General features: G+C 54.8%; 1 protein-coding gene and 1 pseudogene across 3 annotated transcripts in view; one reads left to right on the forward strand and one right to left on the reverse strand.

The window, feature by feature from the left end:
* The window catches only part of ITPR3 (inositol 1,4,5-trisphosphate receptor type 3), a 66,902-nt gene that overhangs the window by 38,144 nt on the left and 4,012 nt on the right, over nt 1-24,746 (reverse strand). For 2 of the 3 annotated variants that reach the window (XM_067753314.1, XM_067753313.1), the window contains exons 2-7: nt 13,719-13,789; nt 4,153-4,274; nt 2,442-2,528; nt 1,765-1,923; nt 1,478-1,576; nt 126-209 (exon numbers count right to left, since the gene is read on the reverse strand). In XM_067753314.1, the coding sequence (XP_067609415.1) occupies nt 126-209; nt 1,478-1,576; nt 1,765-1,923; nt 2,442-2,528; nt 4,153-4,274; nt 13,719-13,789 (622 nt within the window). Of the gene's footprint in view, nt 1-125; nt 210-1,477; nt 1,577-1,764; nt 1,924-2,441; nt 2,529-4,152; nt 4,275-13,718; nt 13,790-18,909; nt 18,987-24,746 lie in introns of those variants that run through there. The other variant, XM_067753315.1, reaches the window with a different exon arrangement.
* On the forward strand, nt 5,855-7,153 carry LOC137233055 (ubiquitin carboxyl-terminal hydrolase MINDY-1 pseudogene; annotated as a pseudogene).

The following is a 24,746-nucleotide window of genomic DNA, read 5'->3' on the forward strand; positions in this document are numbered from 1 at the left end:
AGGGGCAGCATGGAGGGGAGTGCCAGACAGGGAGCAGAGCTGGGTGCTTGGAAGGTGGGGGCAGGCAGGCAGGGGGACCTGTGGGGGTAGGGCGGGGCTGTTTCCGGGGAGTTCCCAGTCCTTACCCCTTTCAACACCTCCTCCAGGTGGTCTCGGAACTGCATAAACAGGTTGATCTTCCAGCTGGTGTTGCAGTTCACAGAGTTGACCTGCGGAAGCGCACAGAGGCCCAGAGGCCCGTGAGGCCGGGCAGGCCCCCAGCCGCTGGGGAGTGGGCCTGTGCCTAAGACCCGAAGCGGGTGAGGGGAGGCCAGCTCAGCCCCCATTAGAGCACAGGGGGGTGTCTTCTCCCAACCAGGGGCCCCAGACCCCAGCCCAGCTGCCCTGGGGCCGCCACCCAGTGGGGTGGAGAATGTAGGCAGACACTGGGAGACAGGCAGGGAGCAGGGAGCAGGGAGGCCCACCCAGCCCCTCCAGCTGTAGACAGGACTGGAGGAAGCAACCCGGGGGGGGGGTGGCTACGTGGACACCCATCCGCTGCCGGGCTGGCCCTGTTATCAACCAGTGTCCTTGGACTCTAATCAACAGAAATGAGTAAGAGTCCAGATGAAAATTTCAGCCAAGGCTTTAGCAGGACTCCTACTTCAGCACTAGGGAGGGAAAATAAGACACAGGTGGCCCTGCTCACTCTTCTTATATGGCGGGGTGGGGGGCGGGGGACGGGTTCATGGATGGGGCCGGAGGGGCGATTTAGGTGGCCTGCCCGCCCCCTTGGTGGTGCCCGGCACAGTACCCTGCTTTTGCTCCCAGCACCTCAGAAATGGCAGTTGGTTTTTTCCGCCTTTTTGTACCTTACTGTTCACAACTTGCCCCAACTGTGCACGCGTGCACACGCGTGCAGTTCCTTTTAGTCTCTTAGAGTTTCTTTGTATTTTGTTGCCTGAGGAGATGTTTGTCCAGGTGCAAGGGCAAGCACTCCCATAAAGGGTCCTAGGTCCCAGCCTATATCAGCCCACCACCCTGTTACCACCCCAGGTTCTTGGCCTCTTTAATCAGGAGAAATAGGTAAGAGACCAGATGAGAAATTCAGGCAAGGCTACAGCACGAGGGAGTGAAAACAAGGAACAGATGCCCTTGCTTGCTCCCTGAGGCCGGGGAAGCTGGTCCCTTAAATGGGCTGAGGTCAGGGGCGGATCCATGGGTTAGGTCGGAGGCGTGGCTTAGGCGATCTGCCCACCCCCACGGTGGTGCGGGCATCATGTGCAGTGCCTGGCTTTTGCTCCTGGGACCTCAGAAGTGGCAGCTGGTTTTTGGCGTTTTTGTATCTTATTGTTCATCGTTGCCCTGACTGTGCATGGGTGCGGGTAGGTTTAGTCCCTTACAGTTTCTTTGTAGCTCAGGAGACACTTGTCCAGGTGCAAGCACTCCCGTGAGGGGCCCCTGACCCCAGCCTATCTCAGCCCAGCGCCCCGCTCACCTCCTTGCAGCCAGCATTGTCGCTGAGCTCATAGTTGCTGGCATGCAGAGGCTGCCCAGCGTTGACAGGGTTCAGGATCACCTTGTCCCCGACAACCACCTATGGGGACAGAATGCAGCAGAGTGAGGGTGGGGACGGCCGGGCCCCCAGGCTTCCCTCTGGCCAGTCTGCCCCCTAAGAAACAGGCATGAGCTCATGCAGCCCCCACACCAAAGACCCTGGAGAAGCCCCCCTGGTGCTGTGGCCTGCGCCTTCCAGCAGGCCCCTCCCCCCAGCCCTGTCCTCACATTGTCCCCGTTGCTCCGCAGCTTCCAGAAGGGCTGGATAAAGAGCCAGGAGCCCTCGTTGCCCGTGGCATCCAGCGTCACCCGCATGGCGTTCTTCTCCAGCAGGGCCGGCAGCCGCTTGTTCACGGTCAGGTACTTGTTACTTTTCATGTGCAGGAGCTGAGAGGCGGCGGGGGGCCAAGCAGTGGGGGGGGGAGTGGTCACCCCAGGAGGCCAGCCCATCAGAAAGCGGGGGGCTGGGGGGCACACTGGACCCTTGGACAAACAGACCGAGACAAACATGGCCACACGCACAATCACACACCCAGTCCAGCACCCGGGTGATCACACAAAGAGCTAGCGCTGTTCTAAACACCCTAAGAGTAGTAGCTCGAGGAACCTTACAGCAACCAGAGGGAAGTACTGTCACTGGCCTGATTGTCCAGTTGGGGAAACAGAGGCCCAGGGAAGTGAAGTAGCTGGCCCAGGTCACAGAGCCAAGATGTGAACCTGGACCTCGGGGCTCCAGATCTGTGCTGGTGGCCACAGTGCTGAACACACACCCGTGCACACAGCCATTCAGGCCACACGGCAACGGGCACACGTAGAGGCAGACGCGCAGTCACAGAGACAGTCCCAGGTTGGCTGGTGCCATGGCACTGGCACCCCTCACCCCCACACCTGCCCCGGCGTCACACCTGGATCACACTGCCGTACTTCACGACGTCCCCATGCACCTTCTTGTTCTCTGTGTCATTCTGCTTCTGCTCCATCTGGGCCGCATGCTGCACAGACATGCACAGAGGTGGAGGGCGGGCCCAGAAGCCTGCTACTGAAGGGACACATCTTCCCACCCCCCACACAATGCAGGTCCTGGCACTGCACCCAGAGTGACCCTCCTGAGGCCACCTGGCCTGTTCCTCCCACTACCGACGAGAGAACGAGGCTCAGAGTGTGTACAGCACACAGCCAGCGGCACCAGATTCCTCCCCTCAGGCCTCTCCTCGCCGCCTCCCTCTGGAGGGGGCAGCCAGCAGGCCTGTGAGCCCCCTACGCCCCAACACCCCCAGCAGATAACCTACAGTTGTGCCTCACTCCCCTGCCTCACCAGACCCCTGGTGCCCCAACAGGGGACCCCTGGCCCAGCCCAGACACCGGCAGGTGTGCTTGGCAGCATTTCCTCCTCCCCTCCACCCGCACTCCTCTGTGACCCTCCCTCCCCAAACTGTGTGTGCTCCTAGCCCACCGCCTCCAGGGAGCCTTCCCTGACGAGCCACATCCAACTCTGACAGATCCAACCCTGATGCCGCCAGGATTTGGTTTGCATCCCACTGGGGACACCATTTTAGGTTCTTCTGTCCCGTTAGACTGGAAGCTGCCCGAGGATACACTGTGCCTCCTCCATCAGACGGGGGGGTCCTGGAGGTGGGGCTCTGTCTCCTCCGTCAGACCGGCTCTCTCTGAGGGCAGTGGCCCCTCTGCCCCTTTCATCTCCTCAGTCCCATTATCCGGGCCTCATGCCGGAGGCTGGTGGGAGGAGGGCTGCTGGGGAGCCACGCCAGGTACCACGTGACTCTCCCCAAACCTACAGTGTACGGCTGTGTGACCACGTGTGGTTCTGAGTGTCTGCGCACGCGTGAATGCCCTACGCCCAGTCAGATCCACAGCTCAGCCTGGGCCTGTGGCGGCAGCAGGAAGAAGCTGCGACGGCCCCCAGCCCAGGATGAGGGACGGCCTTATTTATAACAGAGCTCAGCAGCCCACACCCAGCCCCCTCTTTCCAGCCCAGTTCACAGCTGTGGGTGGGGCCCACCCGGGCCCACCCTTTCCCCATTTCACACCACCTCCTCAGAGAAGGGGATACCGGGAAGCAAGGTCTGCCTGATGGGGGGCGGGGGCGGGGCCCCAGGTCCGGGGGAGGGTCTCAGAAGCAGGCTGCAACGTTGCTGACCACAGCCAATCCTCCCACTCTCTTTTCCATGGGGATTGGGCTGGACGCCCTGAGCTCTGTCCAGAGAGAACTGCCCAGGATGTAAACTGAGAGGCCTGAGAGCAACCACCAGGCCCTCACACCACACACCAAGGTCGGCCAGAGACCCAGGGGCCGTCTAAGCCCCACTGCCAACTCATAGGATGAGCACAATGGCCCGGTCCCCTTGAAGGGCCCCAGGCTCCAACTCTATAAAATGAGGGGTGAGGTTAAGACTAGTTCTTAAATCAGGTTCGCTGGAGCCACCATCTCTAGGAGCCCCTGGTAACTCCATGTACAGCTGCACAGGTCGTTCACTGCACGGTGGTGTCCAGCTGAAGGCCTGGCTGGCAGCTGAAGTGCAGTCCACAGTTCACTGAGGCATGTGGCCTGGGACAGGGCACACACACCTGCGCGTGCACACACCTGTGCACACACACCTGTAACTTCTGCAGCAGCACCACGTCGGCAATCTTCTCCTTGTCCTGCTTGGTCTGCTTGGCCTTCCAGTACTGCTTCTGGGCCGAGTAGCGGTTCATGGGACACACCTTGAAGAGGCAGTCTGAGGAGGGAGGGCAAAAGGAGGGAGCTCGGTTCATGCGGGGCTCAGGGGAAAACCCTGGCCTGCAGCCCTGCCCCCAAAGCCCACCTCTGCTCTCCCCACCCCTCTCCACCCCGCCGCCCTTCTTGGGTAGAGAGGCAGTGGTCAGAAGACCCCCGTGGAACTGGGAGCATCCTGGATTGTGCTGAGTAGAATGGAGGGGCCCAGAAGCAGGTCTGAGAGTGGGACCCCCCCTGGGAGGCGGACGCGTGCCCTCTTCCCCACGGGAGATTTATCAGAGGCCCTTGGGCCACCACCCCATGCCCTGTCTGTGTCCAGGTTTTGTGGACATTGGCAGCTGACCATTCACATCAGCATCCTTTCTCTGGCCCACCCCCATCTTGCCCACAGATGCCTGGGAAGTTACATTCCCCCCAGCCCCCAAGGGGTGTCCTCCATCCACTGGCAGCAGGAGGGGACCGCCTGCAGTGGTCCCTGTGGGATAAGCCTCCTAAGGTCTCTCTTCCCCCGAAACCACCTCCCTGCTCAGCGCCCTCACACTCCTCCTGGGACCCCTCCTCGATAATTCTCCCGCTGTAGACTCTGCTTCTAGGGAACTCAACCTAAGAGAGTGCCAATCAGAATTCCAGAAACAGGTTCTTTATTACCTGATTTTTATTCTGGACACAGATAAAGCATCAATGATTTTCACAAGCCCAAACTCCAGAAAGGATGTCAGATTTTTCTACTTCTGGAAAGGAGGCATGAGTTGGAAAATCCTATTCTAAAGTGTGATGTGAAGAGATAGAGGATTCTGGATCCCTGTGAAACGCTGGCACGGGGACTGGGCCTGACGATAGCATGAGCCGTGCTGGGAGGCAGTGAGCTCCCCGTCACAGGAGGGAATCCCAGGAGGGCACAGGGCTGGGCTCACAGCCTCTAAGACCCCTCCCAGGCCGCAGTGCCTCCACAATCAGCAGTGCTCCCACAGCAGAAACACAGGAAGACGGTTGTGCTGGGAACCTGGACAGGGGTCCCTGGGGGAGCAGATCACAGAGACGGGGCCCTGCCTCATGCCTCCTTTATATATATGTCACATAATGCTTGTTGATCCCACTCCTGGGCTTATATCAGGAGAAAACTCTAATTTGAAAAGATACATGCACCCCAGTGTTCACAGCAGCACTATTTACAATAGCCAGTACATGGAAGCAACTTAAATGTCCATGGACAGATGAATGGATAAGAAGATGTGGTATATATACACAATGGAATACTACTCAGCCATAAAAAAGAATGAAATAATGCTGTTTGAAGCAACATCAATGGACCTAGAGATTATCATATTAAGTGAAGTAAGCCAGAGAGAGAAAGACAAATACCATATGATATCACTTACATATGGAATCTAAAAAAATGAGATAAATGAACTTATTTACAAAACAGAAATAAAAAAAAAAAAAAAACAGAAAGAGACTCACAGACACAGAAAACAAACTTATGGTTACCAAAGGGGATGGGGGGTGTTGGGGGAAGAGATAAATCAGGAGTTTGGGATTAACAGATACACACTACTATATATAAAATAGCTAAATAGAAGGAAGTGATCGCACCAGATGAGGTCATGGCCCACCTTGGAGACTGCCTTCTGTCCATCAAGCCCCAGGAGAAGTCAGAAGGACTTCAGCTTAATTTTCAGCAGAATGTGGACGATGCAATGACAGTGCTGCCTAAACTGGCCACAGGTCTGGATGGCAATGTGCTATTCACAGGTGTCTCTGATTTTGAGTATACACCCGAGTGCAGTGCCTTTGACCTACTAGGCGTACCTCTGTACCACGGCTGGCTTGTTGATCCACAGAGTCCTGAGGCTGTGAGTGCAGGTGGGAAACTGAGTTACAACCAATCATCACCTGCAAGCACCCCGGTGACACCAACCTCGGGACAGAAGGCCTGACTACAGAGCAGTTCCTGGAGACCACCGCCGCGCAGCGGACCCACCATGGTCTGTGTGAGCTAACAACACTGCCAAGGAGGGCGAACTTAGCATCTTTTTCCGGAACGACCACTTTAGCACTATGACTAAGCACAAGGGGCACTTGTACCTACTGGTCACCGACCAGGGCTTTCTACAGGAGGAGCAAGTGGTGTGGGAGAGCCTGCGCAACGTGGACGGAGACAGCTGTTTCTGTGACTCTGACTTTCACCTAAGTCACTCCCTGGGCAAGGACCTGGAGCAGAAGGTGGGAGTGGCTCCCCAGAAAAGCAGCAGCAGGTGGACCAGGACTACCTGATCGCCTTGTCCCTGCGGCAGCAGCAGCCGTCGCGAGGCACATTGGGTCTTAGCGACCTGGAGCTGGCCCAGCAACCTCAGCAAGAGGCGTACCAACAGCGCCAAGCAGCCCAGCCCGCGTCAGCACGGGCCCTGTCACCGCAGGGGAGAGGAGCCGCATATGGACGCCCAGCTGCCGAGTGTCGGCAAAGGCCGAAGCAAGAGTGCGACTGTGTCCTCCTGGAGCCCCGCTCAGTCCCAGGCTGCCCTGCCTCCGCTTTCAGAGGTTGGGGCTATTCTGCTTGCTCCCCAGCTCAACTTGAGATATGCAGGGTAACTTATTTATGGAATGTTGGGGATCAGAGCAGGCAGTAAATGCCAAGGTCAGACTTGGTGACGTCTTTGCCCCAACGTGCTGCCTCCTCTTCCTCCCAACCATCCCGGGCAACACTGGGGTTGGTGGGGTGAGGATTTCTGATTCCCAACTCCCCTTCCCCAGAATAGTCACATTAATATACAGACTCAGGCTGCAGGGTGAGGTCCCCGTCTAGAACACATCTCCCCTACTTTCTGCTCCTGCAGGCCCACCCGTATCCAGCCATCTGTTTGTTTCAGGGTTTAATTTGGGTTTCTATCTCCATTATGTGTAATGCCTTCCTAGGGGTTTGGAAATAAAACTTCTTTCCTGAGAAAAAAATTAAAAATAAAATAGATAAATAACAAGGACCTACTGTATAGCACAGGGAACTATATTCAATATCTTGTAATAACCTATAATGTAAGAGAATCTGAAAAAGAATATATATACACACACACGCAGGCACGCACACACATTATGTATAACTGAATGAATCATTGTGCTGTATACCTGGAACTAACACAACATTGTAAATTAACTACACTTCAATTTTTAAAAATGGTTTAAAAAAAAGAAAAGAAACACAAGTCGAAAAAAAAAAAGCTTGTTGAATAAATAAATGATCTGAGCCCTCTAAAATGTTTGTGGCCCACCCCTATGAGCAATGCACATCTCCATGCTTTTATTCTGCTGTGCTCTTTGCCCAAAGGCGGCCCTGTCCAAAACCCAAGGGGGGCCAGAACCTTCCTTCTCACCAAACTGTGGGGCAGAAGGGCAGAGAGGACAGAGGGTGAAAGGGTAGCCAGGAGACCGGGCCCACGCAGGACCAGCAGCAGCAAAGGCCAAGAGAAAAGTCTGGGTCCAGGGGGGTGTCCTACCGTAAGGACTGTGTGTGCTGGGGGGAATGCACCTGTGGGTGCGGGGGCACAGGGCTGGTGAGGCTGCAGACAAGAGGATATTCCTTTAGCAAAGTCAGCTGACATTCCCTGAAACTAAGGTATGCAATACTCCAAAAACTCACTACCACTGCACAGAATCATCTGGGGCGGGGGAAGATTTAAAAAATACAAACTCTCAGCTCCCCCACAGATCTTGGTAGGGGTCAAGGCCTGCAGATATGCATCGTGAAAGGCACACCCCACCCCCACCCCCGATCCCAAATGGTTCTGCTGCCCAACCAAGGCTGCAAAAGCACTAGCAGGGGATTCGAGACAAGAACAGATCACAGGCAATAAAGTTATCCAGCCACAATTACACATAAACCCTGTATAAATCATGTAAACATCTGTTTCTAATCTTTAACATTTAGACTCAACTTACAGAACACTGAAGACCCCATTGCGGTTACAGAAGAGAATGCAAAGCTTATTCGGTCTTGATGTAAAACTAAAAGGGCGCGTGGTTGGTGGAAGGCAGACGTGAGGCAGAGCACTGCAGGACTTGACAGGATGAGAAATTCAGGTGTGACTATGATACTTGGGTTAATAAAGGTGACCGTGGAGAATCTACAACAGCGACAGCATGCTGCTGGAGGCAGGGGGAGGGGAGAAAGTGGAGGGATGGGCCGAGAGAGAAACTCTCCCGGAATAAGCAAAACCTGGGGTAGCAAGCAGAAGAAACGATGAGAAGGGTGAATGGGTTTGCTTTCTCTTATTACACTGTTGGACAAGGCGCAAGACAAAAGATCAGAGCCACGGATGCCCCCTCCCTTGGACACAGCAATCTCCCCACGGGTCCTTCATTCCAAGAGCACAGCTGCATTTGTACAAAATGACAAGGGACAAGGGTCTTCACTGCACTGTCGGGAATGATAAAGATTAGAAACAGCCCACGTGCCCATCAGAGGGGACTGGTTAAATAAATTACGATGGAGCCATATGAAGGACAGCTATGGAGCTGTGAGAGGGCGGGGTGGTCAGAAACCCTGACACAGGCTGCAATCCGGGTAAACCTTGAAGCCGTTATGCTAAGTGACATAAGCCACAAGACGACAAATAAGGTACGATTCTGCTCATGTGACGTACTTAAGACTAGTCGGATTCATACAGATGGAAAGTCGGACGGTGGTTGGGTGAGGGATGGGTTGGGAATGGGGAGTTATTATTTAATGGATATAGAGCTTCAGTTTTACAAGAGGAAAAGCAGTTCTGTGGATGGACGGTGGTGATGGCTGATGAGACTGTGCTTAATGTCACCGACCTGTACACTTAAAAGTGGTTAAGATGGTAAACTTCACGTGGCTATTCACCACAGTTGAAAAAAAATATTTTTGAAATGCTTAAAACTATGTAAACCATAGGAACACTGTTTTCACAGTTGTCCAGGATATGGACAAATATGAGTTTTTAAGTGAAAAAAAGAGAGAGAAAGAGAGCTCAAGACCTCTATATACTAATATAGAAAGATCTCCAGTAGGATCTATCCACAGTAAGACTCATAAAGTAAAAACAGCAAAGAATAGAACAGTGCATATAGAATGCTACCCCAGGGTAAGAAAATCGGGGAAGTCTGAACATATGTTTGCAGTTGCATTAAGGACCACGGGAAGATGCGTAAGAAACTAAAGAAAGTGGTTACCTGGAGGGACAACAGTGGAGATGGGAGAGGGCCGTGGGAGCAGATTCTCGATGGATGTTTGCACAACGTTTTGAGGTGTAACCGGATGAATAAACTACCTAGTCGGATTCTCTAGTAGGGTTGTCCCTGGAGATGGGAACAGGAGGTGAGTGAGGGTGGGATGGGATGCTCCCATCTCCTGGATCCTAGAGCCTGTATTTGTGTTATTTTTTTTTTTTTTTTCTCGGTATGCGGGCCTCTCACTGTTGTGGCCTCTCCCGTTGCAGAGCACAGGCTCCGGACGCGCAGGCTCAGCGGCCATGGCTCACGGGCCCAGCCGCTCCGCGGCATGTGGGATCCTCCCGGACCGGGGTACGAACCCGTGTCCCCTGCATTGGCAGGCGGACTCCCAACCACTGCGCCACCAGGGAAGCCCTGTATTACTTTTATAAAGAGGAAAAAGAAAAGATGAAGAACAAGATTTTAAGCGGCTCATAAACATATGAAAAGATGTCTCACAAGTAGTCAGAGGAATGCAAATTAAAACCACAGTGAGATGGCATTTCACACCCCGCAGGCTGGAAGACAATTACGTGGGACAAAACCAAGTGTAGCCAGGATAGGGGTGCAGCAAGGGCACCCCCACCCCATGCACCCACAGTCTGGCAGGGGTGAACGGGGGCAAGGGGTGGGGGTAAACACTCACAGCCCCCATGGAAGGCGGCAGGGCCGTTCCTAGCAAGACAGGAGAGATGCCTCTCACCCAGGTCACCCTCCCTTGGAACACACCCAAGAAACTCTTGCCCGCGAGCCCAGGGAGACATACGTGTACAGGGGGCTCACTGCAGCATTGTTGGCAATTACCAAAAGCTGTAAATGAGATAAACGTCCATCAACGGGGGAACCAATAAAAGGACTGCAGTTTACTCACTCAGTGGAATATTACATAGCAATTAAACAGATGAACTAGAGCCATGCGGGTCAATACAGATGAGTCTCAGAGACAGTGCAGAGGACTTCCCTGGTGGCGCAGTGGTTAGGAATCTGCCTGCCAGTGCAGGGGACACGGGTTCGAGCCCTGGCCTGGGAAGATCCCACATGCCGCGGAGAAACTAAGCCCACGCGCCACAACTACTGAGCCTATGCTCTAGAGCCTGTGAGCCACAAAATGCTGAGACCGTGTGCCACAACTGCGGAAGCCCACGCGCCCAGAGCTTGTGCTCCGCAACAAGAGAAGCCACCGATGAAAAAAGTGCAGAAAGATTTGTACAGAAGGCTACCTTCAACATACAGGGTTGGAAAAATGGAAAAGAATACCCTATATAATTCATCATAGAAATATCTCTACGTATTAAAGAAAAAGCATAAAAACAGGCCCCTGAATGAGGCATACCAATTTCTGAGAGTGTCTGCCTCTGGGGAGGGGGAAGAGAAAGAGGTCAGGGGAAGGCACAGGGGGCTTTGGCTACAGGCATAAGATGCTATCTCTTTAAAAATGAAAAAGACCTGAAATAAACACAGGAAAAAGGATTTGAGAGAGCTCAGTAGTGGGTGCATGGGTGTGTGTTATCTTTCTCTTTACTTTTTCGTTTTAGTAGTTGAAGCGGATCTTAATAAAAGTAACAAGAAACCAGGCTTGGAAGATGGGCAGGTAGAGCAGAGGCATGAGGCTGGGGGCGGAGGGCACCCAGGGCGCAAGCACAGGGAGGTCCCCTCATCAGCCCCCTCCCCGGCACCCGCCGCCCACTATGTGGGTAAGCGACTGCTACACATTTCGTGGGGTCGCCTTAGCCGGGGGTGTGAGCACTGAGCTTCCCAGGTGGACGGGGAGGTGCGTCCTTCTGCAGTGGGTCTCCCACGCCCATGCTGTGGGAGGGGACCTGCCCAGACCTGGCCTGGCCAGGAGAGCAGGATTCTGAGCAGCCATAACCCAAGACCCCTACAACAAAGCGGAGGTCGGGGAGGCTGGGCTGGCGTGGGGTGCCCTACACATTGGGGCACTGGCAGCCTGGGTCTCCCAGGGCCCTGCAAACTCTGGAAAAAATTCCCTGAACATGTCGGGGCTTGGGATGGCCTTGAAAGGTGCAGGAGCTGAAACCACAAACAGGGAGCTAACCAGAGGCTGATGGAGGTAGGGCGGGGGCTTCACGGGCTTGGCCGACCCAACCTGGGGGCCTCCGGGGTCAGCAGGTGAAGGAGGCGCGAGCCGTGCAGGGAGAGAGGGAGACACCACAGTTCCCAGCCAAGGCCGGGTCCACCCCAGGGTGGCCTCGGAACACCTTGGCCATCTCTGATGAGCTCCGACCAAGTTCTAAAATGCCTGCCATGGTCCCCATGCCCTTGCTGGGACCTCCCTCCAGGGAGGGGCTGTTTGCAGGAGAAACATGGAACAATGAGAACCGGGACTCCAGGGTTGGAGGCCAAGCTCAACCTTTCTTCTCTGGGCTTCAACCTCAAAGCTGAAGAGGTTGGAGTCTGTGTCTCTTGTCCCAGGTTCTCACGCTCCAACTTACTCGCCAGCCAAGGGGCTGCACAGAGACCTGGTTCTGTCCCAGAAGGTGGGCTCTTCTCAGGTCCACGCTGGGCCACAGGGGGTCCGAAGGGCCTCTGCCCGCCTCAGCAAGACACCCAGGCCAGGCCAGGAGCAGGGTGGGTGGGGAGGAGGCTGGGGGCTGAGCCCCTCTGGCATCTCCCGGAGCTGGGGGGGCCCAGCACAGCCTCGGGGACCACGGAGCAGCCCCCGACGCTGGGGTGGGCCCGGCTCACGGGCTTTGGGAAAATAAAGAGGAAGAAAAAGGAGGGAGTGGGAGGCAGACAAGAAGTCAAAGGAGCACTTGTTCTGCTAAGTAGCTGTTTTGTTGTCAAAAATTGGCCCCAAACTCTGTCTACCGGAACTCGAGGGCAAATATTCCTCTGCCACACCCACCTCCCCGTCACCGCCAATCACGCCACACAGCTGACTGCACACACCGAGACACACCACCCACCTCCTTTCAGCCCCGGTCCCCTCCCTGCCCTGGCACAGCCCAGCCTCGGGACCTCAACCACTCTCTTCCGTTCTATGTTCTTCCCAAGAATTCACCCAAAACCCTCAGCTAGAGCAGAAATCAAAGCTCTCCTATTCCTGGCTCCGGGAAAGTGCTGGGGCTGTACCTCCAAGCGGGCAGCCCACACGACCCCCCGAAACCCCCATCTCTACCCAGAGCACGGCTAATAAATGTGAGGAAAAGCAGCGGGCCTGGTGTGGCGAGAGGGAACGAGGGAGGGCCAGGGGTAGGGGATGAGGTGAGAGGCAGTGCGGCCAGATGGGGCAGGACAGAGGGGTGTGCGGTGGTGAGGAAGGTCCAGTGCCAGAGGCGGGCCCCACAGAGCCAGGCACGTCCTGACCTAAGACCCCACTCAGAGGCACACGATGGAAGCAGAACAGTAGATGTGGGGCCCCCCTGCAGCCTGGGAGGAGCCTCCTATCTCCTCCACACTCCGACAGATAGGCAAGGCCCCCAGCAGACAGAGAGCGCCGAGGATGCCACAGGACTGTGGTAAATCCCACTCCCCTCCCTCAACCGCATCCCTCTCGAGGACAATCCCAGCTGATCTCTCCCCAGAGGGGCAGCCACGTGGGCAGCCAAGGTGGCACGGCCTGGCGTGTTCCTGCCTGCTCCCAACCTGCCCACCACGCCCAGGCTCCGTCTGCCCGTCTGTCTCAGCCTCACAAGTAAGCACCACAATGACACCTTCTCCTGCAGGGCGCAGCGACAGCAGGATATCACTTCATCCTCACGAGGGCCTCCGGGCCTGTGGGGCGGGGCTGAGGCGCCCACTGACCTCGGAGGACACAGAGAGGGAAGGCACTTGCCCGGGGACCATGGGGTCCAACCCCCTCACCATGCAGCACAGAGAAGGGCTCTCACCCTGGGCCTCCTAACACCTGAGGAGACTCTCTTTTCTTCCCCTGTTCCCTCAGAAAACGCCCAGTCACACAGACAAAGAAAGCCTTGTGGGTGGTGGGGCGGTCAGGGGAGAACGAGCCCCCAGCCAGAAGTGGGTGTGCCCCTGAGAAGTGGGGTGTGGCCCCCGGAAAATGAAGGCAGAGGCCATCCTGCCGAGATGGCATCGTTCAAGCCGATGGGGGTTCCACAGGCAGCAGTGTGAGGGGGCTGTGGGCGGCACCTTGCCTAACCCACCCACTGGGCCCCTGGGTTGAATGGGTTCTGTCCGAGGTCCATGACTCAGCAGCCAGGAGGGGGAGGGGAGTTAGTGGGGGGAGCAGAGGTCTCACCTCGGAACTTCTTAGGAGGGTTGTCCAGGTCCCCAGCCGCGGGCTCCACGACACAGCGGTCATCCACCAACCTGGGCGACAAGGCAGCTGGGTCAGCAGAAAGAAGACACCCACCTCCCCAGGTGTCCCTCCCTCAGGGCAGGGGTTTCCAGGGCACCAGGGAGGCCCCCAAAGAAACCTCTCAAGGGATGGAGTGGGAGGTTGGGATTCGAAGATATAAGCTTTTACATGTAGAATGGATAAACAACAAGGTCGTACTGTAGAGCACAGAGAACTATATTCAGTATCCTGTGATAAACCATAATGGAAAAGAATATGAAAAAAGAATGTATATATATGTATAACTGAATCATTCTGCTGTACAGCACAAATTAACATAAAATTGTAAATCAACTATACTTCAATTTATACTTTTTAATTGAAGTATAAAGTATACTTTATACTTCAATTAAAAAAAAAAACAAAGAAACTTCTCCATCACTGACAACCCCCTGCCATCAGGTCATCCCCTTTCCTGGCACCACTGTTAAAATGCGAGGTGTCCTGGGTGGAGATAGGGGAGACCCCACAAAAAGCTCAGGGACACACCCAGACCACCCCCGACCCCCCAGCTGGAGCTGTCCCATGGGGACCTGCTGCCAGTCTGGGCTGTCACACACTGCGGATATAACTCCTGTCATAGCCCTGAGACCCTGCCCAGACCTGAAAAGGCAGCAGGTGATGGAGGAAGAGAGAAGGGGACGGAGAGACAGAGAGGAAGAGAGAGACAGAAAAGACAGAGTCAGAAAGATAAACAGGATAAGAAACAGAAACAGAGAGAGCCTAGAGACAGATGAACAGATGAGAGAAGCTTATGAGACACCGAACTACGGGGACAGGCCTCCGGGTCTCAAAGACAGGACAGTGAACCTTGCACCTTCCCGACCTCAGTCAGGCCCATTTCATACTCTCTGCTTTGGTCACCCTTGGGCTTGAAATTCCTCCCTTCCAGCCATGGCTGAGGTTAATCTTGAGTCTCTGGAGGACACCCACTCATCCATCCATCCCCCCATTCCTGCATTTAACATTCTTCAGTGCCACCCCAGCCTCCAGGACAAAGTGATGATGATGACCTACTATTTCAGAGGCCAACTCTATCTCAGCACTTCACAACCACTTCCTCTGAATTCTCACCAACTTCCCCCAAGGGGCTAGTCATGAGCACCATTTTACAGAGGAGGAAACTGGGTTTGAACATTAAATAATTTGTCTGAAGCCACAGAGCGAATTCCAAAGCCTCCTTCTGCGCCTCCCCTCCTTGGATTGGCCAACAAGGCCTTTTGTGATCTGACCTCCACCCACTCCCTAGCTAGCCTCACAACCTCCTTGCCCCAGCTGTGCTAAACCTCCGGTTGATCTCAAGGTCCCTGGAGCTCTCGTCTCTACAGAGGTGGTCCCAGAAGCATGGGGGTGCAGGGGTTGCTGTGGGGGACCTCTCCGTGACAGGGAGGGGAGGGGAGAGGGCAGCTTGCTGCAAGGACTCACTTGGTCCCCTTCCCCATCCCCAGCCTCTAGCTCAGTCCTTAGCCCTCTCCCCTTCTCCATCAGCACTGACCCTTGGTCATCTCGGCCACAAGCATGGGTTCAAAGCACCACTTATACATTCACTGATGACTCCCACCTCCACCTCTGCCATCCCTCTTCCCCCAACTCCAGATTCGTAGATCTAACTGCCCACTCCACGTCTCCACTTGGATGTCCGCAGGCATCGAAAACTCAGCACGTTACAAGCTGAGCTCCTGCTCTCCTTGAAGTCCTCCCCATCTCAGCTGATCCATCCTCCCAATTGCTTGGGCCCAAAATCTTGGGTCAATCCTTGGTCCTCTCTTCCACTCGTCCCTCAAACCTAATCTGTGAGGAAACCCTGTGGGCTTTATCTTCAAAATATGTATGGAATCTGACTTTAAAATATGGCACAAATGAACCTATCTACGAAACAAAAACGGACTCACAGATATAGATAACAGACATGGTTGCCGGTGGAGGGGATGGAGGAGGGATGGACTGGGAGTTTGGGATTTGCAGATGCAAACTAGTATATATAGGATGGATAAACAACAAGGTCCTACTGTATAGCACAGGGAACTATATTCAATATCCTGTAATAAACCATAATGGAAAAAATAGGAAAAAGAATATACATAGATAACTGAGTCACTTTATTGTACAGCAGAAATTAACACAACATTGTAAATCAACTATACTTCAATAAAATTTTTAAAAATATATACATATGATGGGACTTTCCTGGTGGTCCAGTGGTAAAGAGTCCACCTTACAATGCAGGGGACGCGGACTCGATCCCTGGTCAGGGAACTGAGATCCCACATGCCGCGGGGCAACTAAGCCTGCACACCGCAACTACTGAGCTCACGCGCCTCAACTAGAGAGCCTGTGTGCGACAAACTACAGAGCCCACGAGCCCTGGAGCCTGCGTGCCACAACTAGATAGGAGCCCACACGCCACAACGAGGAGCCCACGTGCCGCAGCTAGGACCTGAGGCAGCCAAAAATAAAAAATTAATTAATTAATTTAATTAAGTAAGTTAAAAAATTAAAAAATATATATACGTATGGAATCTGACCTCTTTTCATCGTGCCGCCACCACCACCCTAAGTCCCCACCAGCTCTCACCTAGATGTAACTGCCTCCCCATTAGTCTCCTGGCCCCCCCTCTCATCTCCCTACAGCCTGTTCCCCACTTAGCAGCAAAGGGATCCCTTTAAAAGGTCAGTTAAATCAGGGCAGTTCTTTGCTCAGAACCCTCCAGAACCACCCATCTCAGAGAACCACCCACCCAAGAACTCACTATGGCCTGAAAGACCCCACATGACCTACCACCTTACCTCTCAGACCTCATCTCCTCCCCAAGCCCCTGGCCCACTCTGCTCCAGCCCACAGTCCTCCTCCAGGCTCCTCAAACATTCCAGGAGATTTGACCCTGGCTTCTCCCTCTGCCTGGAACTCTCTGCCCCAGACACCCTCCTGACTCCCTCTCTCACCTCCTTCAGATCTCGCCTCAAATGACCCATTCCCATGGACACTCTCCCTCCCTATCCTTTTAAAAACTGTAAACTGTTCTCTCCCACACTTCTCATCTTCCTCCCTGTTCTCCGTATCACCACCCAGCCTGCTATATATTTTATTTATTTTGGTTCCTATCCTCCCCAACCTGAGATGGAAGATTCATGAGGACAGGGATGTGTCTGTTCTGCTTCCTCCTGTATCCTCAGCATCTGGACCACCTGCCTGGCGCAGAGCGGGCACACACGACATACATATTGCGTGAATTAATCATTTTACTAGCTGCTGTGGGAAGTCCACAAGAAGCAAAAGATAAGGTCCCTAAGAGAGTTTAAAATCTCATCAGGAAGACAAGTCACATACTCAGAAGAGTTCATGATATAAGGAATATGCATTGGTGCCAATCTGTGGATTTCGTCCAGGGAAGGGTGAGGTCAGAGCTTGGCCAATCAGACAAGGTGTGAAAGAAGAGGCAGAAGCTGTGCAAAGCCTCGAATAATTCATAGAATTTCCTGTAAGAGATTAGTGAATCAGATTAGCTGGTTGTCTCTTGGCAAAGCCCTGAGGGGAGGAGACACAGGATGGTAAGTTTTGGTAGGGAAGGGGATGAAGCCTCGGCCAGGGCCTGGCACCTGGCACTGCTGGGGGTGCTGGACAGCCATAGGGCATCATGGAAGTTGGTGCAACTGAGGAGAGGCTGGCGTAGTCCCCACAGCCGCCATCTTGACCAGTGCACAAGGCCCTGTGTAGGCCACCTCCCCAGAGACTCCCTGTCTGAGGAAAACCCATCCTCACCCCAGACCCCCTCCATCCCTCCCCTGGGTCACAAGTGCAGGAAAAAGACATGCAAAAGTGGATGCCGGGCGTGCTTTTCCTAATCCCCCTGGCGCAAATCTGCCTGGTCATTATGTGGATGTCCTTCTGTCCCCGCCCACTCTGGCACAGCTTCTGAAACCCTGTGTCTCCAGCTCAGCCCCTCCCCAGTGCCCAGTGGTTTACAAAGCAGGGCACTGCTTTGGGAGCGCAAGCTGAAGCCACTTAGAAAAGGGGAGGGACTGGTCAGGAGGGGAGCATGGCCTCCAGGAGGAGAATTTCAAGCAAGGTTGGGAAGGAAAACATCCCAGACCTGCAGCCAAGAGGGGTCAGGAATGGTAAGAACAGAGAAGCAAGCCACGTGGACGGTTAAAAAAAATGGCAGGGGGCTCCCACAAGGTATCAGGAAAACAAGGTCAGGAAGATGGGACTTTCAGAACCTCCTCCTGGATCCAACATTCCACCCCCTCCCTCCTCCAAGTGTGGGTTCTGGATGAGCAAAATCGACTTCCCTGGGAACGTTCTGTACCCCTCCCCTGCAGCCTCTAAGGGATGGCGCCTCGCCCCTCCCATCATTTCATTTCCTAGCTGTAGCTGAGGGCAGCCCTCCACCAAGTCCGTAGGCAAAGAAGGCAGCCAGCAGCAGGATGTTTAGAGAGTCCCAAAATGTCCCCAAGCGCCCCCTCACAAGCCTCCCCTCCATTCCTCTGAACCTACTCCTTAGGACTGAGGCATCCCAAGAAGGTGCTATTGGGCGGGAGGGGATGGGAGGACTGTCCCGTGAAGCCATTAACAGATAAGCAGGAAAGCCCTTATCAGATGGGCTGCAAGGGCTGGGACAGCAGACAGGTAAGTTTTGATGGAGGAGAAGCCTCAGAGGGCGCGGCCGGGACTTCTGTCCCTCTGGGTAGAGGGAGAGGCAGCGAGGTGGTCGCCGAGCGCCCCGCCCCCGCCCCTCCGAAACCCCGCCCCGGCCCGCCGAGACCCAGCTGACGCGCCCAGCTGACGCGCCGAGGCCGCAGTGCGCTTTCCGTCCGCCCGCCCGAGCCCCGCCCCCGCCAAGAAGCGAAACTCGCCTCCCAGTGTGTGGCCGTCGCCCCAGCCGCGTCGCGGAGGGGATGCGAGCGCGGCCTCGCCCCGGCCTGCCTCCGACTGCCAGCCGCTGCCAGGACCCTGGGCCTGTGCCAGGAGCGCCCGGGGGCGGTGGGAGGCGGGCGCGAGGGGCTGGGCGCGGGACAAGCCACCAGCGCCCGCGCTTTCCTCACCCCGCGCCCGGGAGCCCGCGGAAGGCGGCTCCGAAGGACCCCTCCCCACCTGGTGGCACCTATATCCCGGGCCGCAGCTCCCCCGTTCTCCCTCGTGGTGGGGGTATCTGTGTGGATTGGTGTCCGGCTTCCGGCTTCCGATGCGCACCTGGCGCTCTAATCAGAGCCGGGTTCTCCTGGGAGAAGTTGCCGCGTCGCTTCACTGTCCCCCTCCCCTCCCTAGCGCGTCCACCTCCGCCCAAGATCCAGGGAAGGGCCTACTCCCGCGCCCCGCCAGTCCTCTGATCTCGCTGTCCCCCCCTCCACGCCTCTGCACACGCAGAAGCTCCCTCCGAGTCCTGCCATCTTCAAGGCCGCGCTTAGGCTCCCGCAGAGCTCCCTGCCCCGTTTCCACCACATGAGGCATCGCCCCTTAACTAAAGGCACCCCAGCCAAGATCATCTTAGAAAATCCGACGCTCCGATGTGCAGAACACTTTAGTTTATAAATTACACCCGATACCTCGTTCCATTCTTACCACAGTCCAGTGTGGCGCTCACTGAGTTAAAGGGGCCACTGGGCCACACAGCTGGTCAGTTGATGGTACCTGTACAATCTAGGTCTCCATCGGTTCAACAAAATCTTACTGCAAAGGGATTATGTGCTGGGTGTGGTCCCCACCCTCTGGAAGCTCACGTCCACCATGCTGTGTGCTGTGAGGACAGGAGCCACGACCTTCACCTGTGCAATCCACCCCCCACCCCCCACCCCCCCAGCCCAGTGGACACTCAGGAGCCCTGAGGACAGTCTGCTGTAAGCCTTCTATCCACTGGGTGACACAAGATGAGTTTGAGCCTGCACTGTGCAGGGCCCAACAGGGCATCAGTAGAGTGGGCAAGGGGAGGGGGTAGTAGGTGTAGGGGGGGTCGGGCAGGAAGCCTGTGGGCAGGCCTGCCCTGGACCCTCTGAGCAGGAGTTGGTGGACATCTCTGCTCTAGAAGGATGTGGAGAAGGGCGCTGTCCCTGAAATGCCCCCGGGGTCTGCACCCCAAGACCTTGGTCTGAAGGAAGAGGGAAAGGCACATGCATCCAGGGGCCTGGCTGGCCCCATTCTGACCAGGGTGGACTTTGAGATCCAGGTGGGAGCCATGGAAAAGGCAGTGGGGCAGGTCAGTGCTGTCCGGAAAGATTAGATAAATAGGAGGAAGAAGGGAGCTAGAAGTGGGGCAAGTGACTATCAGAGGAGCAGCTAAGGGAGGAGGACACCAGACTAGGGAAATCCCAAAGGGTCCCCAGACTGCCCCTCCCTGATCTAGCCTGGAAAAGAGGGTGGAGGGGGAAACTGACGAGCTCAGGTCACACGACAATTAAAGAACAGCCAGTTCCAAACCCCAGATCCCCTGACTCCCAGCCCAGGGCACTGGCCACCACCCCACAGATCTAGGCTAGACCCACAGAAGGCCACGCCCAAAGCAGTCACTGTCAGAACACTGGGATTGGCTGGTGGAGGATGGGGGCCTTGGATTCCCCCTCCCCAAAAAACCAAAGTCACATCCACTAGGTAGGGGTGGGGAGAAATATTGGGAGAGGAGCCCAGGTTCACTGGCTGGGATCACTGGCCCGTCGGAGAAAAGAACTTCACTTCTGCATCCCTGCAAAAACACCCATTTACTTGACCTCTACAGGTCTTTACCAAGGATCCACCTTGAGCCACCGAAGGGACCAGTATATGGAATTTAAAACAAGCATGGCTCATCCCTTCAGAGAGCTTAAGTCTAGGAAGGACAGTAAGCCACACACTCAGGGAACCCCCAAGAGCCTCTCCAGTGAGGAAGAGAGGCAGCAAAAGTGACTAAACTTGGCCCGACAGAAATAAGGGCCCCTGGCCGGGGCACAAGCCTTCAGGGCTCTGCCTCTGCCGCAGGCCTGGGTTGCTGGCTCTCAGGACTGGGTGGGCTCTGGCGAGTCCTGGGGTCTCTGTTAGGCCAAGGAGAAGAGGGATGGGGAGCAGGAGACACAAGAGAGAACTGAGAAAAGGCCGAGAAGAGGGGCAACCCTGGGCCACCTAGCCCACCCTTCCCTCACAGGTCGGCCTTGCCCTGCCCAGGCCTCTCTCCTGCTCTCCATGCGGGGACTGGGCTCTCAGCCCCGCAAACCTGACATAGTAACTGAGGCTGGAGGAGCCTTAGCAGGGCAGCCCTGAAGCCCAGGCCGCCCTCCTCCACATCCCTGCTTGGCTCTCTGGGAAACAGAGCAGCAAAGCAGCCCTGATGACTCCAGAAAGTGAGACAAGTCTACAGCCTCCCGCTTATCGGGGGAGGTAGAAAGAGGTGGGGGCCGGGCGTTGCTTTAGATTAAAGGCGACGTAAGAGACATAAGAATCAAATTAACACGTGGACCTTGAGTAGATCCTAATTTAAAGAAACCAGTGGTCAAGGCTAGACTGAGAACAATTGAGTGTATTATTGGACTATGGATTGAGCATCGGACGCTATTAGGAAATTACTAATTGGTATGATAACAGCACTGTGGTTACACAGGAACATAGCCTATTTCCTGTAAAATGAAGGATGTAGAGGTGAAAAAAATGCAATGCATGTAATCTACCATAAAATACGTCAGCAAAGAAGAAACAGCAAATATGGCAAAATGTAAACAACGATTAAGTCTAGGTGGTGGATATGTGGGTGTTCTAAATGGTTCTATTTTTTTTTTTTTTTTTTTGGCCGTACCACGTGGCATGCGGGATCTTAGTTCCCTGACCAAGGATCAAATCTGTGCCCCCTGCATTGGGAACATGGAGTCTTAACCACTGGACCACCAGGTAAGTCCCTCTCTCTACTTTTATAAATTATATATATGCCTCCGGTTGGTGGTAAGGGGTCAAAGGGACAGCACAGGCCAGAGCTGTAAACACTCGGTGAAGTCCGTCTATCATCAGCTGCAGCATCTCTGAGACACAGACTTAATTCTCCCTCGCATGACCTCTATCACCCCCATCACCCATTTCTAGACTCGGACCCTGGAGAGCCGGCTCTCCTGCAGGCTGGTAGAAGCGGGTGACGGCTGGCTGGCTGGCTGAGTGATGGGAGAGGGATCTGTGAACCAGATATGCACAGGTGTCTGCCTCAAACACCGGCAGCTGCCCCTGGGCTAAGATTTATGTTCACTGTCTCTCCTGGCTCTGCCCACTTGCCAGCGAAACAAATATGTACCTTTACACACCACAGTGATCATTTTACTCCCCCACTCAATCCCCTGCAAGGAGTCCCTACTGTCTGTCTCCTCAGGTGGGAAGCCCTCTGCAGTGTGTCCTCCCCGCCCCCCAGCCCACACCCCAGGCGCACTGTGCTGTCAGCGCCCAGTCTCATCTCCGCCCTGGTGTGAAGAGTCCTGCAGCCTCCTCTCCGGTGGCGTGGCGCGCAGGGCTCCTGCTGGCTTACGTCCCCCACCCCCACCCCAGCAAATCGCTTAGCCCCACTGAGCCAGGGGTCCTCCCTGGAGCAGGCTGGCTACAGGCACAACCGCTGGGAACCATTGCCACTACTGGGCATGACCCGCGTGATGCACTTGGGGGAGCTCAGAGCTGACATTTAGAGGCCTGTGATGAACTTACTGGAGGTTTGGGGTCTGCTCTCCTCCCCCTCTCCCAGGCCTCCTTCCCACCTCCCTCACAGCCCCCACTTCCAGGCAGGAGCCCCCCAGCTCCACATGGGGTGAAGTGTGGCGAGCAGGCCTCGGGGTAGACTGCAGGAGACGTGTGCTCAGGGGTAACTCAAACCCAGACACCTGCCCCTAAACTGGCAGCAGAAAGCTCCTGTGACCCCCCTAAAATCCAGCACAGCACCCCACCCCCAACCCAAGCCTCCACCCCACAGCCCCACTGGGCCAAGTCAGGAAGGGGAGGGGAGGGGACACGGGGTCAGGAGCGTCGGGCAGGACAGAGTGTGAGCAAGTGGCTACGGCAGGATTCTTTAAGGCCCAGGAGCTGCACGCAGCCTGGGTCCCTGGAGTCCCTCGGTGGGACCTTGGGGCTGATCCTGTCCTCAGGCAACCCACACACCACCCCTCTCTCTACTTCACCCCCTCCCCACTGCAGCCGCCACACCCAACCTGGCCCAACCTCGAGGGCAGAGGCTGGTATTACTCCCCACACCCCTAGCACAACACTCTCAAACTCGTGATGTGAAGTGGGCTAGTGATGTGAAGTGGGCTAGACCCCCCGGGGCACAGGGTCCCCGTTTCCACCTCCTCCGCCACCAGAGAAATGTGCAGTTAGAGAGAGCCAGCAAGGTAAAAGATGTGCCTTGGGAATTCCCTTGTGGTCCAGGGGTAAGGACTCTGAGCTCTCACTGCTGAGGGCCCAGATTCAATCCGTGGTCAGGGAACGATCCCAAAAGCCACGCAGCCACGCGGCGCAGCAGGAAAAAATAAATAAAGATGTGCCTTCCCTTTGATCTCAGAATTCCACTTCTGGGAATCTATCCTGAGAGGATAACTGGACAAGTGTTCGGGCATGTATGGACTAGGATGTTCAGGGCAGATTGTTTGGAACAGCAAAAAATTTAGAGACCAGCTGAATGCCCAATACTAGAGTTGCTTAAATAAATGAAGGTACATCATACCAGGGGATGCTCTGTGGCCACAACAGTCGTAGGCTGGCACGCATGGGAAAATACAGGTTAATGTATTCCCCCCAGAAAGACAGGATACAAAGCCAGATGTGCAATGTGATACTGTTTTGTAAATCTTTATTTGTGTGCATAAAAGGCTAGAAAGCCCATATAGAGGCTGTCAATATAATCACAGTGGTATTACAGATCATTTTTTATTTTAGTTTTTCAAGTTTCCTCCATGGAGCATATATTATTTTTTAATCAGGAAAAAAATATGTATTGGAATTTCCTGGTGGTCCAGTGCTTAGGACTCGGAGCTTTCAATACCGGGGCCTGGGTTCAATCCCTGGTCAGGGGACTCAGATCCCAAAAGCCACAGGGCGCGGCGAAAAAAATTTTTTCATTTAAAAAAGAAAGAAAGAAAAATATATACATTTTCCTAAAAAAACATGAGTTGCATGGATTGACCTAGTGGAGGCTGAGACCCTGCCTTGGGGCACAGGACAGGGCTAAGTCCAACATCTCATTCCAGTGAAATCACAATTAAGTGAAAGCCAAGGGCAGGTCTGAAATCTGCCAGTGGAATGTCGTCTGCACGGGAGGGGCAGTGCCCCCTCCTGAAATCACATGAGTCTCAGGGACTTAAGGCACAAAGGGCCCTTAAAGACCATCTCTTCCAGCTCTCCGCTGTACAGACTAGAACAGGCTGGACTCTGTCTTGGTTACCACTGATTCCCCAGTGACTAGAACAGTGCCTGGCACATAGTAGGTGCTCATTAGATGTTTGTTGAATGACTTAATGAAGTCTGATGAAGGCTAAGAGATGGGCTCTCTGGACCAAGGGGCAGGCAGACCCAATAGCTAGGCTTCCTCACAGCCTGTCAGCCTGAGAGGGCCCTGAGAAGGGACCCCCCCCCCCCACCCCAGGTACACATTAGAAGCACTGCAGAGCTTTAAAAACCCAAACCTCAGATGCCCACCCCTAGAAATGTTACTACAGTTGGTCTGACATGGGACATGGGAGCTGGAATTTTTTTTTAAAGACCCACAGGGAGATTCTCGGGTGGAAACAGAGCACCTTAGAGGACAACCAGGCTGACAGAAACAGACTCTGAGAGGGAGGACCTTGCCAAAATCACCCACGCAGTTAGTGACAAAGCAGGTCCTGACCCTGGGGACCTGGGACTTCCTCCACATTTACCTCCACGTTTTCTGGGTCCTGACCTCCAATTACCACCCTCCTGGGGAAGCAGATCAGGCTGGAAGGTAGACACGGAATCCCAAGGTCACT

The sequence above is a fragment of the Pseudorca crassidens genome, chromosome 10, assembly GCF_039906515.1.
Source record: "Pseudorca crassidens isolate mPseCra1 chromosome 10, mPseCra1.hap1, whole genome shotgun sequence".
Lineage (NCBI taxonomy): Eukaryota > Metazoa > Chordata > Mammalia > Artiodactyla > Delphinidae > Pseudorca > Pseudorca crassidens.